At 40.0% G+C, this 18893-nt stretch overlaps 1 protein-coding gene across 9 annotated transcripts in view; it reads right to left on the reverse strand.

Moving 5' to 3' along the window:
* The window catches only part of LOC148652540 (C-Jun-amino-terminal kinase-interacting protein 4-like), an 81602-nt gene that overhangs the window by 13374 nt on the left and 49335 nt on the right, over window positions 1-18893 (reverse strand). For 4 of the 9 annotated variants that reach the window (XM_088599399.1, XM_088599402.1, XM_088599404.1 and 1 more), the window contains 12 exons: window positions 15494-15704; window positions 13441-13534; window positions 12434-12555; window positions 8546-8603; window positions 7145-7297; window positions 5597-5648; window positions 4829-4959; window positions 3991-4047; window positions 1522-1695; window positions 1275-1404; window positions 662-754; window positions 263-430 (listed from right to left, as the gene is read on the reverse strand). In XM_088599399.1, coding sequence (XP_088455525.1) covers window positions 263-430; window positions 662-754; window positions 1275-1404; window positions 1522-1695; window positions 3991-4047; window positions 4829-4959; window positions 5597-5648; window positions 7145-7297; window positions 8546-8603; window positions 12434-12555; window positions 13441-13534; window positions 15494-15704 — 1443 coding nt within the window. Of the gene's footprint in view, window positions 1-262; window positions 431-661; window positions 755-1274; window positions 1405-1521; window positions 1696-3990; window positions 4048-4828; window positions 4960-5596; window positions 5649-7144; window positions 7298-8545; window positions 8604-12433; window positions 12556-13440; window positions 13535-15493; window positions 15705-17051; window positions 17139-18893 lie in introns of all 9 variants that reach the window. The other 5 variants (XM_088599396.1, XM_088599398.1, XM_088599400.1 and 2 more) reach the window with 2 other exon arrangements.

Below are 18893 nucleotides of genomic sequence, written 5' to 3' on the forward strand. Positions count from 1 at the left end.
AATACAATCTCAGTTCAGGTATGTATGATGCTTACTATGCTTAAAGCTGCTTGAAAATCTGAATTTGTTCCCACAAATAACTTTCAGTGGCTTCATTACTTTTTTTGTCACTACTGTTAATCTGAAGATTCAAACCCCAATTTTTCTGGGATAGCCAAAAAGTTCCTAGATTCGGTATGAATGCTGAAGAACATGAAAAGGTGATGGTTCTTTCAAATGTTCCTCAAAGATGCTGATCTCTGATTCATACTGGAAAGCAGACCTTGAGCTCCTGCTCCAGCCTGTCCAGACTGCTCTGCGATCCTTTCCTCTGCCTCTGCCTCTCCACCTCGGAACTCGCGACATCGTTGTAGAAGACGCTGGCCCCGACAATGGAGCCGCCGTCGCGGGTCTTTCCTCCGGATAAGTTCACGCCTGCAGCACACCACAGCTGCAAAACACACCCTGCTGGTCACTGCACCTCCAAAGATGACAGAACGTGCCCTTCTGCTCACTTCAGAAATCCCGCCCGAATGAAAGCCAAGAACTTTGCAAACAGGGAAAGTTGACAATATACAGAAAGGTTCCAGACTCTCAGCCACTGGACATACATTTTCATCACTAAAGATATAGTACACATCTTTTGTAGCACTTCTATGACCAGCTGCTGCTGCTGTCATACCTTCATAGAAGCATCCTTCTCATCCAAAGGTCTAAGGAACACAGGGACAGGCAAATTCTTCATCCTGCTTTCTGCCTGCCCACCATTCGCCACCTGGAGACAGGAGAAAGATGAGAAGCCCAGCTATTTCACCAAAGTAGATAAACATTGTTCTATGACACAGTATATAAAACAAATAGTGTTAGCACAGGGCCCGCTTTGCTTTTCGAATCCTATTGAAGTACAATTAAGTAGTACATTCAATTTTTAGCTATGTTTTAGTGCATTCCTCCAGAAAACAACACTGTGAACACACATATCAGAACAGTCCTCAGTCTAAATTTTTACCGTCAGAAAAAGAAAACAAAGGCCATACCAATACTAAATATATAGGGAAATGAAATGCATGTTGTTGGCACAGGGCAAAGTCGAGTGGTTATATGCAGGTCAAAATGCTGAAATAAAACAGCCCTGTACAGTCCTTCTATAGTAGGAGCTCCAGGGCGGACAGGTAGAAGCACAAAAGCAATGTAGACATTTTTGTTTCTGGTGTCAGCAAACTATGCAGTTTTGGTTTCTGATTGAACTGTGCATTACGGTGTTTAAGAAAAGACAAAATTGAATTACTGCCTACCTTGTACTTCTGGGGAAGACTCCAACCGCAGGCCTGGATCCTACCATCATCCTTTTGTACATGGTCCTTCACCTGCCTGTACTGCGCCCTCTTCTGCTCTCTGCGTGAGGCCAGATTACCCGAGTCAATCCTGAAGTGGACAGAAGGAAGAAACAGGATGGGGAGAAAATAACACATGAGTTTCTGCAACAAAAGCACATTCTGGGCTGAACCCAAAGATAGCCCAAACACCCCCATGGGTACTTACTCCTCATTGAGAAAGTCAAACGCTTTTGATTTGTCGCTTGGTAGCTGAGATAAAGTGCTGCTTCTTTTCTTGACAGTGGGGGTGATGTGTGAGGTGGGTGCGTTGTATTTGACGTTAACTGGAGGCTCAGGTTTCTTGGTGGTGTTGCTCGAGGGGTTGAAGAGCCGGCTAAAACTGGTGGAGGGAGGAGAGAAAGGAGACAAGGAGACTAACAGAAATTCAGAGACAGGAGAAGAACTAAGATCAAGGCCACACAACACGAAACCGAAAACCTTTCATCCCCATGCAAATAATTCCATCCCCAGGGAGCCTCACGGGTAACCGATGGAGATTAAAAAGCAGGACCAAGATTCCCCAAACACCAGCTTTCTTCAAATGGTGCACAAATCCGACCACAGATCATTAGTTTCATTAAAAACGAATGATCATTAAAAACTAGTGCAGATCATTTAAAACCTTTTTAGGTTTAGCTGTATTTCTGACCTCATTCCTTTCTTGTCTGGAGAAAATAAAAGTCCTTCCCTCTTCCTGCTCAGGCTGGGGTATTTTTCTGAACTTCATGCAAATCCCAGGACACTGCAGCCAAGCTATGCCATTCTATTCAAGCACTGCGCTGCAGGCACAACATGCATTGCCACTCCAAGAATAGCAAGCGCTGGACTAACAGAAAAATGGGGACATGATTCTATCTGCCTGCTGCATTATCTAACCACTGCTAGGACTTTATTCCCTCTCAGATTCACAACAATACGACTCTTGACTAGAATTAAACTACTACTAAATATTTGCACTACTGTACTACTACTTTAAGCGGTAGTACAGACGACTAAATTGCTTTTTCTAAGCCCTTTAATCTGGATATGCTCATCACTATCACAAAACTAAAATAAATTAACAAGCATGTGCGCCTGTGCTAGAAGCAAATGAGAAAATTGGTTCACTGTGTTCAACATAACGATGCTATGGAAAAGATTATCGCATCTGGAAGAAAAAGACAACTGAGGCTCTAGCTCTCCTCTTAGCTATTTCATCATGAATATATTTAAACAAAATACCTAACTGCAGTAATGGTGTGCACTGACACCTGTCAGTTTCACATAAATCAGTAAAACGAATTTAGAAACCTTCTTCAGTTCAAAGCCTTCCCAATGCTAGTGCTAAAAACTAACAAATACTGCTGCTCTTTTTCTTTAAAAGATCTTTAAACCTTAAAGGTGACTAATGACAACAGTGTTATCACCCTTTAGCCTTATTTATTCAGATTTCAGAAGTTAAGCAGGGCAAGCCCTAGTCAGTACTGGAATAGAAGACCTACTACTCATAGTACTGAAAAGGAAAACCAGGTTTCTGCTGTAGGTGGTGTGGGAAGATCAGTACGTAACACTTTTCCTTCTGGATTGAATTTCTAAGACAAGACCCAAAACCGAGACATGGTTTTTGTACTGTAGAGGGTGCTGTTCTTCAAAAGAACCATTAAGCAGGAGCCAACTTGGTTATTGAAACAGCACTGTTCAAAAGAGTATTAACATTAGTGTCCTGTGTAAATTCTTATTTGGGCTTGCACAAACTAGCCTCCCTAAATTTCCCCATTAACACAACTGTCTGAGCAGCAAGGAAATTAATACTGCCACACCCAGCTCAACCACAACAGCTCCTTTAAACCAACAGGATAATGGAAAGCTGAAGATGGAGTGGGGTGAAGAATATACTCCTGAAAGATGCAGAGTCAAATGGGAAAAAAAAGGAAACACACCAAATCCATACCCAAACATTAAAAATAAAATTCCAGGAAGGGATACCATTGGAAGGGGCTGCATATTTTTTAAACAAGGCTACAAAAGTCCTTTTACTTAAATGGATGCCTGTCAATCCCTGAACCATCACATTTAAGAACACTTTTTTTAAATTAAGTACTTCAGAGTCCTATACACACACAAACAAAAGATACTGTATGAAGGGGGACAGGGTCTTCATAGAACTACAAAATCGTATGTTTATATAGTTGTGCTGTTGTAATTCTCAATCATTCTGCAGTGGACTTTTCCAGAGTGTACTCAAAAACACTTCCACTAAATAAAGTGTTAATAGAGTGTGGGCCTACACAATTCCCTGTTATGCTCTTTATCCTAAAGAATGGATCAGTGTGGGCAGTGGTTGAATTTTGGCACGGACTTCTAGCTGGACTCCAGAAATTCATCTGGGCTGTCTGGGAAGGACAGATCAGCAATGAAGTCATTGAGACAGACAGCGGCCCCAAAGCTGGTATTCCTTTAGTTGGGTTATTAGGGAACGTGACCACACAAAGATAGGAATTTGATGAATAAGATTTACCTACATCCTGGAGAACAAAACCAACCAAAAAACACAAAAGACAAAACAAAGGAAAGGCAGTTTGAATATTCATTACAAAAAATGAACTGTATGGGAATTTTAAAAGTATGTTTTAAGGAACAATGTTAAAATGCTTACAATTGCCAGATACTGGATTTCTTCTTTTCAGAATAAGCTGGGCTCTCTCTTGAAGCTCTGGGGCGGTTGAAAAGAAACAGTGGAATAAGATACTGATGAGCACATTAATCTCATTTTGCTGGTGGAAAAGATAGTCTTGTTTGTCTAGCAAATGTAGCTAGGAGTATATTAAAACCAAAATTTGACTTGTTTCAGACATCATGTGTCATTTGCATCATGAACCAAAGACCTGTGGAATAGAAAAGGTAAAACAAGTCCAGAACTGTCTTAATTATGTTATATTGATTTCTGTTGCACTGATAAAAACAGCCTAGCAGTAATTTGTTTTCCTTCTGTTTACTGCTGTTGTAGCAACTGCCCTACTCCGGGTCCACCAGATGAATCCCAATTGATTGCTTATCTTGAAATGTGAATGAACTGCAAGTTTGAACTTAAAGTGAAGGATGGTTTACAGTGTCCCAAAGGTTATGTGCAGTATTGAAAACTCAAATCCCAATAGATGCCACTACCCTGCATCAACAAATGGGGACGAATGTAACAAGATCTGCTCTGGGAAACGTAACTGCTGGCAGATTCTGTTCAGCTGGGACAAAATTATGAGGGTCTGGTCTCGAGGCCTTTGACTGCATCAGGTGACAGAGCATTTTAATTCCATCTCGTCTTTTAGTCAGCTACAGGAGTCAGTGGGACCAAGACTGACCCAGTTTCAGAATGTGAAAAAATACTCATCTTGTAGCTGCTAAGGCTGCTGATACATTATTATGTTTTTTTTCTAAAGATGACTCTAAGAGACACTACTAAACGATGTTCTAAGAAGACAGTGTGTGTTTTTTCTCACCGGATCATCTCAGTCCACCGCACGGCCTCCTGGAGCTCCATGAGCCTCTCTTTGTACTGGTTCCTCTCCATCAGAACCCGGGCCATCTCGACACGTGTGAACCGCTTCCTCTGGGCTGTGGGGACGTCGCTCTGGCAGGAACAAAAATATTAAATCTTGGTCATAAAACCACAAGACCATAGGCAAGTTTGAGGGTTACAGAAGGCAGCTCAGCCTCTTGTTCCTTGGGTTGCTTGAAAGATACCATCTAAAGGCCCTGTCAATCTGCTTGAGTGTTACCAGTGAAACTGCTGCCATGGCAACGATAGCCCACAACTCTTAGCTGAGAGGCCCATCACATATCTGATCCTTAATCTGCCTGCTATCTTGACCTAGTTTCTTTGACCTTGAAGGCATATCTGGATTTACCATTGTCAGTCCCTTCCAGAATTCTAAATACTTCTTTCAAATCCCAGTGAAGTCATAGTACACTACACATCTGTATAAGAGGTTTTGAAATTAGCCGTCTTTAATTAAAGATTTTCACACCAAAAGACTATCCATCATTTTGCCAAAAACAAAACTGTTCAGAGGCTGCCTGACTCATACAGCACTGCAATGACACCTGAAAACATAGTGAAAATTCTATAGATTGAACAAAATCACTTTGTGATTCATGCATTGTTTTCTGTCTGTTAGGAGATATGCATGTCCATTAAGTCCTAAACCACATAAATGTGAAAAACCTTTCTTGGAAAAGAGGATACATTTCTGTCGTGTCAAACTTACATCATCCTCCTCCTTAGATTTTTGCTTTGCTTCTTCCACTTCAGCACGCACCCTGTAAGACAAAGCATTCTGGGATCTGAACCCCTTGTGTACTCTGTTATCGTTCTGACTCTACACTGAACTATTTTTCACATTTACCTGTTCTCCATAATCATTTTTATCCTACAGAAAAGGAGAATGGAACTCATAATGAATTAGGCGTTTTAGCTTCAAATACTGCACATGTAAGAAAAAAAGTCACTTGAAAACATACAGTACTTAAATTCAAGGCTAGTAGTTCTGTGAAATTATTTATTCTCCCATTGTTAACTGTAGAAGATCCTTTCTGTTTTTGATTAATACCTCCAATGGTAGAGAGAAAGTACCCAAGACTTGTTTTTATTTACAATCCTTATTCTTATAGCACACCCAGGAAAACTATCTTAAAACCACTTTCTCTCATTTGTTACTACAGCAGACTTCCTGGAAGAAACAGTCATTTTAAGTGCTGCTTTAAACTGTTGTTTTGGGAATATTAATTTAGGCTTATGTAAAACTGATGATGTATAAATGCTTTTCCTTCATACATAGTATTTAAAGCCTACTTGTGTGTGCCAGATACAGGAAAAGATGTGTTAATTGATGCATTATAAAGAGAATCCTCATTTTCAGGTCTCCCTGCAGTGACCTGAGGCATGAACCATCTGTTGTGCACAGAATTTTCAGAACAGGGTATTCCAACATTTCTTTAAAAACGGAATAACTGGAGAGTTAGGTTAATACAAAACAGTTTTAGCACATGTATGAGAAAGGTGTGACAGTTAAATTGCTGAAGTAAAGTGGAGCTTCACACAGTTTTTGAGAGAAGTCTTTCATTTTAACTTTACTTCCATTACTCAAAATGTCCTACCGCTAATTCCTGGAATTATCCTGAGAGGGAAAAAAAGGCTTAAAAAAGGATTGAATGGACATGTGCCACTTAGTTCTGGGGTCCTGGGATTTATTCCAGAGTGTCAACTCTGTGTAAATCTACATGAACTGAGGGACTATACAGATTCCACACAAAGTGCTCTGGTTTCCTTTCACCTTTAAAGACATTCTGGTTTGGTTAACTGGTGTTGTGAAAGTCTATGTACTCGTCCTCAGTGGACTGGAATCATGCTCTGGGTCTAGTCCTGCTTGTGCCCAATGCATACATTTCAGGTTGCTTCAACCATTACCAGGAATAGGCATCTTTCTGATGAAGGAAAAATGTAAGCAAAAAAAAAGTTTGCGTCTTTAGATCCAGAATACATATAAACTTCAACCAGCTGGCCATCCAATTATTATTGCACATGCTTAAAATGTTGAATAATGACTTCTCTTCTCTTTAGTTAGAATACCGTGGGAAGGCATAATGTGACACTTAGAGCCAAATAAATCTTTAAAGGTGAATCTTACATGGCACACTATTATAACACCATCACAAAGACCAACATACTTCTGATATTGGCTCGTCTGGCACCACAGCATTTGCAGTGAACAGTCGTGCACAATTCATGTGCCAGAAGTGACTGAAGCTGCACTTACTTCTTCAGCTCTTCCTCCAGCTCCTTGTTCTTCTCCTCCAGTTTGGTTTTGGCTTGCTTGACGGCCTCCAGCTCCCCCTGCAACACCTCCTTCTCGCATGACAGCTCGTCCACCTTGGCGATCAGGTCATTCTTCACCACGTTCAGAGCATTCCTGTGTGAGGTGGGGAGGGCAATGGGGATTCACAGTGGTCATTGGGGTTTTGGGTGTTAGACCATGTGCCTTAAACACCTAACAAAAACGCAAGGTGGCCCTTCAGTAAGTGCAGAATTATAATGGGAAATCAAAGTCAAATTAAGTCAGGCCAGCATGACTTAAACAGGCTCTAGATATAGTGTAGAATCATAACAGAATCACCATGCTATTCTTACAGAATATAGTGCTATGGAACCTTACTCGCCAAATGACAATGACTTCTAAAACGTCCTCCCCTAAAATTTAATCACCAGAGCTCACCGTTTGAACGTTTGAAGGATCACAGGCGGAGCAAGGATTGTGGACTGTAGAACCATATGCTATTTTTACACACCGATACCAACCTCTGCTGTGTCTACAGCAGAGGTTGCAACAACTGGAAGAGTAATGCAGTTGTCAAAATGACCCTGCAAGTACACAGGAACCTAGCAAGTCACAAGGCTGGGTGACAGAAGACTAAACCCAAACTAATTCTTCCGGCACTTTTAATTTAGTGCCAATGTTATAGTGTGACATTTGACTAAAACCCTTACTACCTGCCTACCTGCTATTGGTGAACTCCTGTATTCAACCTGATCTGCAAAAAAGTTTTTACTGCTTGAGCCCTTTCCCCCTAACAACCCTTAAAGTTTTAAAAAACTACTCAGGAAATTCAAGGACTCAATGTAACTTGCTTCCATAAACCAAGAGCTGCTTTCTGACCCATATAAACATCATGGTTATGTGGTTAACAACCACAGAAACTCTTAAGGACTTCCAGTAGAGTAACAAATATGCTGCAGCCAATGGCAGCTAAAATACACAGCAAGGCCACAGATAATCATTCTAATAAATGTGAACCTTAGATGCTCACAAGTGCTAGGGTAATGTATAAACTCTTGCTGAAACAGGAATTAATTTCTACTCTATGTGGCAGCTGGTGATCATTATGAGAGAGGACTTTAATCTCCTGCTCCGAACCTCATTAAACGCACAGATGTCCGTGCCAAATTCTGCATGCTGCCTTCCTAGTGCAGCTAAAATAAAAACCATGGATTAAACATTATGCAAAGCTCTTTTAATATTTTCTATCAACAACACTGAAGACTATATTAAACACTGAAGACTATTTTAAATACTACAGTACTCGTGTAAAAGGCTGTTCATTGTTTTACCTTTATTTTTTTGATCAACGCTACAAAACCCACAATCCCACCATCAACATACTTTGTCTCCAGGAGCTGTGTGTTTTCAAGGATGAGGTTTTCTACTTCACGGCCCATACCTGATGAAAAGAGAAAGGGATGTTTCCTTAGAAGATGCTTTGGACAACACATTATCAAGTCTAGACTCCTCAGACTTTTATATTTTATATTAATAAAAGACTTGGCATGGAAAATATGTTTCACTCTGGTTCCAAAACCATCTGTCAAAACTACACAGTGATATGATAGGATGTCCATCTTATAAATTAATTTACTCTGAGGCTGGGTTGCCAACCAACTTTCTTGGTAAGTTTTACCTTATGTGTGGATTCAAAACTCTCATTGAATACTGAGATTCCAACATCTAAGGATGGATTTATTAATTTATCAGTGATCATCTAGTAATGTTTTGCTATTGAAATAAGGAATGTATTTTTTTATATTGAATGATATTAAGAGTTTCCATTTATGAACAAAAAAACTGTTTCAATGCTGAAAGAAATTGAAAATTTTCCATGGACACAAAGAATTGAGAACCCCTTATTTATTCTCCTATAATCCTATATCCTGTAAAGCTATACTTAAAATCAGTAGGTAGGAACCTTATAAGTCTCAGAGTGACAGACATGAAGCACATGAACATCACAGGCTCTGTTCTACAGAGCATGTAGTTCAAAAACACTTAGGTAAAGAACACAGTGAAGCAGATGAGGTCTTACCAAAGAAACTACAGTCTGAAAACCCATACAATCCATGTAGAGCAGAGGGAACAGAAAATGTAGACAATGAGACAGAAAACAGGAAGGCAAGCTTAAGCTATGAGATGGACATGTGCAGGGATCAAAGAATGTCAACAGATGGTATTTGAGTCCTGAAAATGGAGAAAAAAATTGCAAGCGCAGAATTGTAATACAAACACCCCTAGTACCCTTTCTTCAAAGTCACAAACACTTCAAAAAGAACAGACGTTCATTACTTCAAAATGAACACATGAATGACACAAGGAAGTAAGCTGCATGTATTGTGATGTGTAATGCAATTCACCTACAACCTCCTGTAACAATAAAACAAAGGCCAATGTTTGCATTGGGATTCTAAAGTAAACACTGCAGAGAGAACCTGTTTCATGGATTATTGCTATAGACATTGATTTTTCTTTCTTTTCAGTAGTGGAGTGTCATATGGTTGCCATGAAAGATTGAATTAAAAATTATAGGCATAGCTGAATTATTGACAGTTGTTTAAGGAACAGCTGGATGATTGGTCATCTTGCAGAGGACATCTCAAAATTGGGGAAAGAAAAGTCATATGATAGAATCATCAAAGAGAATTCTGAGGAAAAGAAAAGAGAAAAAAAATGACAGAATACAGAAAAGACAAAGTATACACACCAGAGTATTCCACTGGAGGAACAAACGCCCAACACAGAAGACAGCATGAAAAGAGAAACCCTAGTTAGCTTGACTGGACATTTATCAAATAGCTTGATGGGACTTCTATAAAACAAAAAGAGGGTTTATTTTCCTTATAATGTACAGAACTAAAATGGAATTCTTATGTTAGATTTGGCTGTGGAAAAGGAAAATTGGACTTTATTCAGAATGATTTTAAAAAAATAAAGACAGGCCCTTACTGTTCTTACAACCTCTCATTAATGTATTAACAGGGCAGCTTGCTTTCAACATTTTATCTCCACCAAGGACACTCGATTACTTCTACTCCAATGAAATAATTAGTTAGCAATTAACAGTGATTTCTACAAGTGTCCTTTTAATAAAGAAAATGCAGACATTTATAGGGTCAATCAGTAAAATTATTTTTAATGATAATGTTTGTAATGAATCTCCCTCTTTAATTCTTAACTTTGTATAAATGCCTTGGAAAACATAGATGCGTTTTAAGTGAGTTTTAAAATAATGTTTAATGTTTTAATGTTTTAATGTTTCTTTATTAGCCCTATACAATTTCTTGCATTAGGAAGCATTAGAAGCTTGGGGTCAGAGCGCAGGGTCTGCCATTGTACGGCGCCCCTGGAGCAGTTGGGGTTAAGGGCCTTGCTCAGGGGCCCAACGGAGTAGGATTCCTCTGCCGGCCGCGGGATTTGAACCGGCAACCTTCCGGTCACAGGCGCAGATCCTTAGCCACAGAGCCACCGCTCCGCCCACATGTCATTTGAAAATTCTTACTACAGATTGAAAAGGTAGATAGAATAATCCAAACTGGGATCCCCGAAAAAATTCTGTAACTCCTGCTCATAATCTTGTTTAGCTTCACACACCATTCCAGGGGGAATTTCAGTGGCATAATTTCAAAGGTCTTGGTTTCTAGGCCCACAAGGGCATTAATCTAGACCTCTCTGAACCCCTGGGTAAGGACTCAGCCCTTCTACAGCACAGTTGAAACCAGACTTACAGGAAGTAAAGACTAGAAGAGTTTCATAAGAGTTCTTTAGTCACAAACCTTACCTTTAGATCAGTTTGTGCTTCTTATGATTTCCAAGACAAAAATACTACATTGATGGAATTCTCACTAGTGCTATGAATCAGACCATGTTGGATCTGAAATCCAGTTTAAATAAGTCCGATATATAGATTTGGAATTAAGGGCTGTCATGAGTTCTGAAACCCAATGGAAACTTTTCCCAGTAACACACAAGGGGGCTAATGTATTTGGCACAAGTCTACTGAATACCCGGTGCAATAGAAAGAGGCAGACACCAAGTTGGAAAGAATTAGAAAGACGGAAAGGCCACAAAACAAAAAAGGCAGGCAAAACACTCAGTAAATGCTATTTTGTGCATGAAGTCCCACCAAAAAAGCATTCCTGTTTTTATCCTTATCTACTAAGTGAGCTAACTCTGTTCTTTGATATGACCACAGGATCAGTTATGACCCAACAATTATAATGTATTTAAGCATTTTATTTCATTTATTTTTATATGCACCCTCCCAATGGGATTGATAAACACATTGCTATAGGAACAGACTGAAATGTTATGGACACTGAATGCTCAGAAATGAAGCAAACCCTACACTGTTCTGCTCTACCTTCTATATGTCCCAGTTCAGAATCATTAAGTGCTAACCAAACTCTGCCCAGCCCAGCTGTGGAATGGAGAATCAGTGAAGCTCACGGACACCTGGGCTCCAGGGCACTGAATGAGTTAGTGGTGCAGTCACTATGGATCTTGTGCTCTGTGTATTGCAAAGCTCAAGTGACTGTTTAATTTACAAAGGCTGAGAAAGAAAAAAAAACATTGGCACCAAATTCTTCTGTTCTTTCTTTATAGGAGCTGGTGGTGAATTAAATTTAGATTTATTCATTTGATTTGATTGCTGCTCACACAACCATTTCTACAATGGGCAAGAGATTGAAACTTAGTGAGTCTGAGAAGAAAAATTCCAAACACAAAAAAGTTAGAGTTGGTGTCTTATTATTTGGGGGGAAAAGTAAGTACAAAATCGAAACTTATTCTCAATTAATCTTGCTATTGTGAAACGAATCATAAAATGCTGATTAGTTCAACTATACAATTATCAAGATAATTTCAATTTAAAAAAAAGAAAGTTTACAAATAAAAAAAAAACATTCTACCCATCTAGCTTCTTTGTTTGCTCATAGGCGATCTCATCCAGTTGTTTCTTGTTAGAAGCCAACTTTCAACAGGGCTGTGCACCTTTTTTTAGACTACTGTCTTCAGTTCGAAATGAATAGTTTTAACAGGGTTTCCCTGTAGTTTTCACTCTTCCTCTAACACCTTTATTTTTGAGCAAGCAGTTTACTCAGACTTACTACATACCTGAAAACAACAGACCCAAAGGTCTCAGCCTGAACTCTACCTCCTGTGCAGAACGTCAATGCAAGGGATCTGCCTAATGAGCCCAGCAGCCTCACCACCTCAGTCTCTTACCCAGCAAGTCAGCTCCTTCGTCCACATCCCCGATGAGCCCCGATCCAGCAGAGGACAGCTCCTCAAACAGAGATTCTGTGTTCCGGTCAAACGCCTTGTTTTCAATGCCTTTGGTTGGAGTGCTGGTGGGGGGGAAACAGATGTTCTTACTGGAATTTCACACAGGAACCAGTCCATAGGAAAAGGTCCTGCAGAAGGGAGACTGGGCCGTGAGGTACACAGTGGGTTCAGACCCGACATGCACCGATGAAATTAGCAAACTCAGTATTTATGTTACCATGTACCCACACGAGGTCACTGCAGCAAATGTTACACCTAGTGAGCTTCAACTAAAATATTATTTTTGATACATGCTAAATATCTGAAGAAAGTGCTGACTGATATATGAAATATGATGCAAAAAGCTTGATTTTCCTTTTTTGCTCCCATGTTTTCTAAAAAGCTCAAGAGCTTAACATGCAGTTGAGATTGTTTTGCACTGTCTGTGCATAACAACCAGGTCTAAAGAACACTTTTTTAAACTGTATGCACATTAACTAATAAAGAATATTTTATTTATAATACTATAAAAGGGATTCAATCGTATTGTTTCGCAGTTCTAATTCATGGACACCTGTCGATAACATGGCTTTAGAAGTAGTCCTGATAGGCCAACATTTGTGTTGATAAAGATGCATCCTGACCATCTTCTCAGGTCCTAAGGGGTTTAAGGAATGTTTCTGGAGTGCTGCACCAGCCCATCTCTCAGAGCTTCTCCAGGGCAGTAAAGTGCTGGGTCCTGCAGTGTCACTACTGATCTGACTCTTTAGCTGCTGGGAGACTGAACCCAATCAGACTGGCCGGATCCAGCCAGTTCTGGTCCCTCGCTGTCAGCCTCTCTGGAGTGCAGGAAACTGCAGGAATTACCTATTACCACAACTGCTACCCCCGATTCCTCAGATAAAAGATTATCCTGAGAACGTGAGAACCACCCTGTAGTATCTGTAGCACAGGCACTGTTTCCTCACCTGGCACCTTTGTAGCCACTGAGGTCCATGTCCAGCTCAGGGGTAGACTCAATGATGGCCTGCACTTCCGACTTCTCCTCATTGTCAGCCAGACCTTCAAAACAAAACTTTACTAAGCCATAGTATCAGAATTCAAGTGACTGCCTCACTGAAAAACAATAACTTAGACAATGTATTCTACTATTTCCAGCTACCTTTTCTCCTGCAGTATTTTGAAGAACTTTAACTGCACAAAGGGTGAAGGATGGTAATACGTAATACGTTTTCACATTCAGCAAGTAAAAGAACTGTGTGTTTGTGCACAGGAGTTCACAGTTTTCTTCTGAGGAAAGACCCTCAGGCCTTTCACACCTGTATAATTTAACATCTTTAATGCTGTTATCACTACTAGCTGGCTTGTATGGACCCTTGATTTTCTGTCCCAGAAGCACCGTTTTTTTACAAAAGTTTCCTTCTTCAGTTTATTAAGTGAAGGAAATAACTACCCAAAAACAAAATAAATGGGAAAAGGACTGTTATTCATTGCATTTCAGTTATATGATATATACAGATAGAGTACCGTGAGTCTTGCCACTAGATCCACCACATATCTGAGAGAACATGGTCTGAAACGCAACACTGCAGACTGGTCACTGATATTTATATTTTGAAATAAAAAATAAGAGCATTTTAGAAAATGTCACAAACTTTAGGCGAAGTATGGATAATTGCTATATTCATATTCAAAAACTTTAAGTAAAACTATTGCAATTCCTGCAATTTAGTAAATATGCAAAACAAATATAAAACTTGGATGCTGGAATTAGGACATAGATTTTGAATAGACCAATCACAGCTTACAAGCCAAGTGACATTGGTTGGAGCGGAAAACATTTTTTCTCCATCAATAAAGAAAACCATAGTGAGGATGAGTAATGCAATTTAAAATTTATACTGGCAAATGTCTGCAGTTGTGAGCACGCTGAATGCTACATGTTACACATGTAGGTCACCATGTTGGAATAAAAGCTTAAGTATTTTGAAACCAGGCTTTTCACTGCAGGATGACTGGATTATCAAAATGCTTCTCAAACTAAAAGAAATGAACTTATTACCTATTCTGCATTTGCTAAGACAAATGTTGATGCCTAAGCACAGAGCAACACAGATGTCTCCGATCAGCAGTTTCATATTTCCTATCAGCTGTTCACTCAGAAAACCTGCTGTGATCAGACCAGAAATTGCAAATGAGTTTTCTTAACTGCTATAAAAGCATAGGTGACACAGACATTTATGACAGCAGAAAAAAAAGTTAAGGATCATATTTGCGGTCACAAACATGAAAGCCACTGCTTTTGCGTGAATTAAAAAAAGTTCAAATTTCTTCTCCAATCATGTCAGAAATACTGACTAGTTGTTCAGTGGCAAGAAAAGTGAGACGGCTCAGAGTCCTTTGTGTCATGCAGTGCAATTCATCTTGGCAAACGTGTGATAATTAATGGGTTCATTTTCAGGAACAATCTAATTCTCCACCCTGCTCAGGGTTTGGTGAATGTGGAGTATATAAGTACTGTCGTGTTAGAGAGCCATCAATGATAAAGGTGCTGCAAGTCACCCACAACCATCTACACGGATTTGTTCAGCTTCCATTAGTCCGAGACCGATTATAACAGGATGTGATGTACAGAGCTCTTCTGTACATTAATATTTATAACTGTATCCTTACTGATGATGGTAGTTTGTCAACATCCTGCCAGGGTAGGACCCTAAGACCCTCCTGCTTTGTACGTTAAGTTCATAGCCTCTGATCCAAGATGAAAATGAGAACCCTGCTCCAGCAGTAAGAAAGAGTGCAAAAAGATTGCACAAACCACAAATTCAGAGTATTTTTTTGCTTCCGGGTATGACATTCACACACCTAGAGAGACCCATATACTAATCAATCATATTTTGAAAGGTGTTCATTTTGAAAGATCTCTTCAAAGGAGCATGTTCTGAAGCAAGGAGTAAATCCCATTGTTATAGAAAGGGGAAGACACTTAAACGTCACACTTTCTGTTTAATGAGTACTCACCTATAGAAACAGACCTGGTTCCTGGGGCTACCTGCACCTCAATATTCTTACTGCTCTCGGGTTTTCGAGTGCTGGTGTTCAGGTTTTTGTTTAACCCTTCCGTCTCTTCCTTCAAGGGCGTGTCCACAGAGGGCATGGCCACGTCTGAAGCCGCAGTGGACACAGGAGTGACGGACTTGGAGCCCGCCTGGCTGACGTCGGACAGTTCATCCTAAAACGAGACCCAACACTTCCCAGTTAACGGAAGAAGGGGGCGAGGCAGTCAGGGTCAGGTCTTTTCTCCGTTTTCAACCTCAAAGTGAAAACTGAAGACAAAACAAAATCAATGTTAAATCAATGTTACAGATCACATGGACATGAAGGAGGCAGAATCCCATTAGCTAAAATACTTTTAGGTAAGTCTTTGTTTCTTGTAACTAAATAAAACAATTGGAAATGTGTATAAAATACACAAATTTATGTATGTGCAAACAGACATACATAAATCTAAATCGTAATTTTTATACGTCTGTGTTATACAGTATGGCTGGGCCAATTTATTTAGTCAATGTGGGCAAGTAACTGGTCCCTGTTCTCCCTTAATTTGACTGGCTATCTGTTAAATCTGGCTTTAAACCAGATCTCCCCAGTTTCATGAACCAGAAACCAGAGGGGTAAGTCGGACTGACTAGGACTCTGACCGGCTGTTTTGTGACAATGTTGTAACCAGAAATGGGACTTTCCTCGATCCTGTCCACATAGAGATGCACACTCTCACACACACACAAACACTGAAATCAAGGACACCAAATAGGGGTTAAGAAAATGGATACATTGAGGAGCAAACCACACGGATACAGAGATAGAGGCAGTAGCAGGTACAAAACAGAGCATTCACAGATGCAAACAGAAAAAAAACATCTCCTTTATACACAATTATCACTGCTACTCAAATACATAAACAAGAATCCATTCAACACACCGTGATCCAGTGAGAAGTGGCAGTTCTATTTTGCAGACAGTTACAGCTATGCATTTCAAAAGAAACAAACAAATCTATGGTGCTAATGCAGGGCTAGTCCCTCTAGAACACAGAAGTGAAAGCTGTCTATATTAGTGGCTATAAAATGGTGTCTACCTGGATTTCAGTGCTTAACACGACAATGCAAAAGCCCCACCACACACTGCGAGTGAAGTCCCATGCAACGTGGCCACCCAGACAGGACATGGCCTGCATGCAACCCGTTCTTCTAGCATTGTAGAGCATCAAGATCTTCGTTTCCATCACCAACAGCAGAATCATGCTATTAGTTCAGCCGGGAATGAAAGGCAATTGCATTCCGGATTCAAGGAAAGCTCTTTCAGTATTGTTTCCTTAAAGTCCACTAAGTTTAGTGGTGAGGAACAAGGCAGAAGCCAGGTCTCTTTGCCTAAAGGGTTGCATGCAGTCTGACTGCACTGTGTGCACTGTGGGCTTTGGAAGCACAAAGCCACTCAACAACACAGGAGGAACAGCTAGAGGCCACATCACACGTGTTACTGGGTTACCGCCAACCTATGAACTACTCAGGCCAACTACCTTGCGCTCAGGTGCCAGCGAATTCCCCCAAGCTTCCTGTGACCTCTTACCATCCCTTTCCTTTAGCACCCCTTCCGCCTCCAACTGCTTGGGAAGAGAATTACAATGAACTGCATTTTATAAAGCACTGACAAGACACAGCAAAGCTGGGGTATCTGTATTGTGTACTACTGAGCTGATAAAGGGTGTTGCTGTGGAAAAAAAAAAATTGATTTGGTACGAGAAGACACCACTAAATTAAAGCAGTAATACTGATCTACGACATCAAATTCCATCTAAGGTATTTGCTATAAAACTGGATTGCAATACTGACAGTGTATGCCCGTCGCTGTAGTGAGGGTTGCCTGCTAATAAACAATACGAGGACCATATACTCAAAAGAAAATTAATGTACACAAAGTAGGACTACAGAACTGCCACAAGTGTTCAGCTACTTTATAAATTTTGGAAAGAAGGACTAATCTTCCATTCGTTGATAAAAGAGCCACATGTGGCCCATAATTTTAGTCCTTGTTCTCTTCATTAAATTTCTGATTCAAGTATGAAATTGTCACCATGGACAAGAGACTACAGTGATGTCCTATACCCTAGAGTGTTCTTAATTCATAATCCGAACCACCCGTAATAACGTGCATCAGCAGTCTCTACTGGGAAATGTAACACCTTTCTCTCGTTCCAGTGGAAAAACCAATTGACTAGAGATTTATGAATGTACCTCGGAGCGGTGTTCTCAGCTTGTTATGTGCACAGGTCATGTTACACAACAAAAATAACTCAGGCAAAAGACGAGAGTAACAGTAATCTGGGCAGGAATAACTAGGGAATTAAGGCAAACGGCAAGAAAGAAATCCTTGTGCGCATGGGTTTCGAACTCTCTGGAAAGAGGCATCGGAAGCCATTCCCATTTCCTTCAGTCTTCGCTAACACTCGTGTTCCCTGACGGTGGAACAAAACGCTGCCCAGCCATAGGCTGACGGGAGGATAACATGCAGCTACACCTTAAGATGCACAGAAGTGCAGTGATTCTGGTATTCAGACTGGAGACGGCAAACTACAGCTGCAACAAAGGCTCATTAACTGACCTATATCACAGTTTTATTGAAAACAGTCCAACATACCAGAGCCAGGATTTCCTCCCTCACACATTGGAAGTTTTTGGGTCGTATTTGAAACTGATGTATTTGTATTCCTAGGTCTTCACTTTGTTCCGTTTAAGTATTTATTTAAATGTCCAGGACTATTAGGATTCAGTAATATAAGCCAACACATCAACCAATCACATAGAGACACATTTTGGAAATGGGAAATCATTTCACTTGATTTATCAATAACAATTGATAGGATATGCATTTTAGAGAAACGGAACACAAATCACGAATATGGTAATGTAACCTAAAGGGTATATTTTACGGTTGTTGTTTTAGCCCATCTGGCTTTAAGAGTACCAGGGACAAGAAACCAATCGCATAAGTTTGAGAAAAATCAACTGTTTAATTTAAAACTAGTCTGGTGGCAAAGTGCTACAAACTTACCTACTCATTTTTCACCTTGTCATCCTAACCAAAACAGAAAATTAAGCTTTTGCATGTTTTGAGATGTTTTGGTTAAGACTATACATGGAAAATGGAAACCTCACTAAAGAGAATTAAAAAAAAAAAAAAACTTTTACAAAAAAAACCCCAAGACCTCTGTAACCTGAGCAGCTAGAAAAGAAAAGGCCAGCATGTGGACTTAAAGCTAGAAAAGCAGCAAGAACAAAATCTGTTCCAAGAGGTCTGTAATAATACATACAGTAATAATAATACGGTTTTCTTGCTTTAATTTCAGTCTGAAATCGGAACA

Source organism: Lepisosteus platostomus, chromosome 11 (genome assembly GCF_059453375.1).
Source record: "Lepisosteus platostomus isolate fLepPlt1 chromosome 11, fLepPlt1.hap1, whole genome shotgun sequence".
In the NCBI taxonomy this organism is placed as follows: Eukaryota; Metazoa; Chordata; class Actinopteri; order Semionotiformes; family Lepisosteidae; genus Lepisosteus; species Lepisosteus platostomus.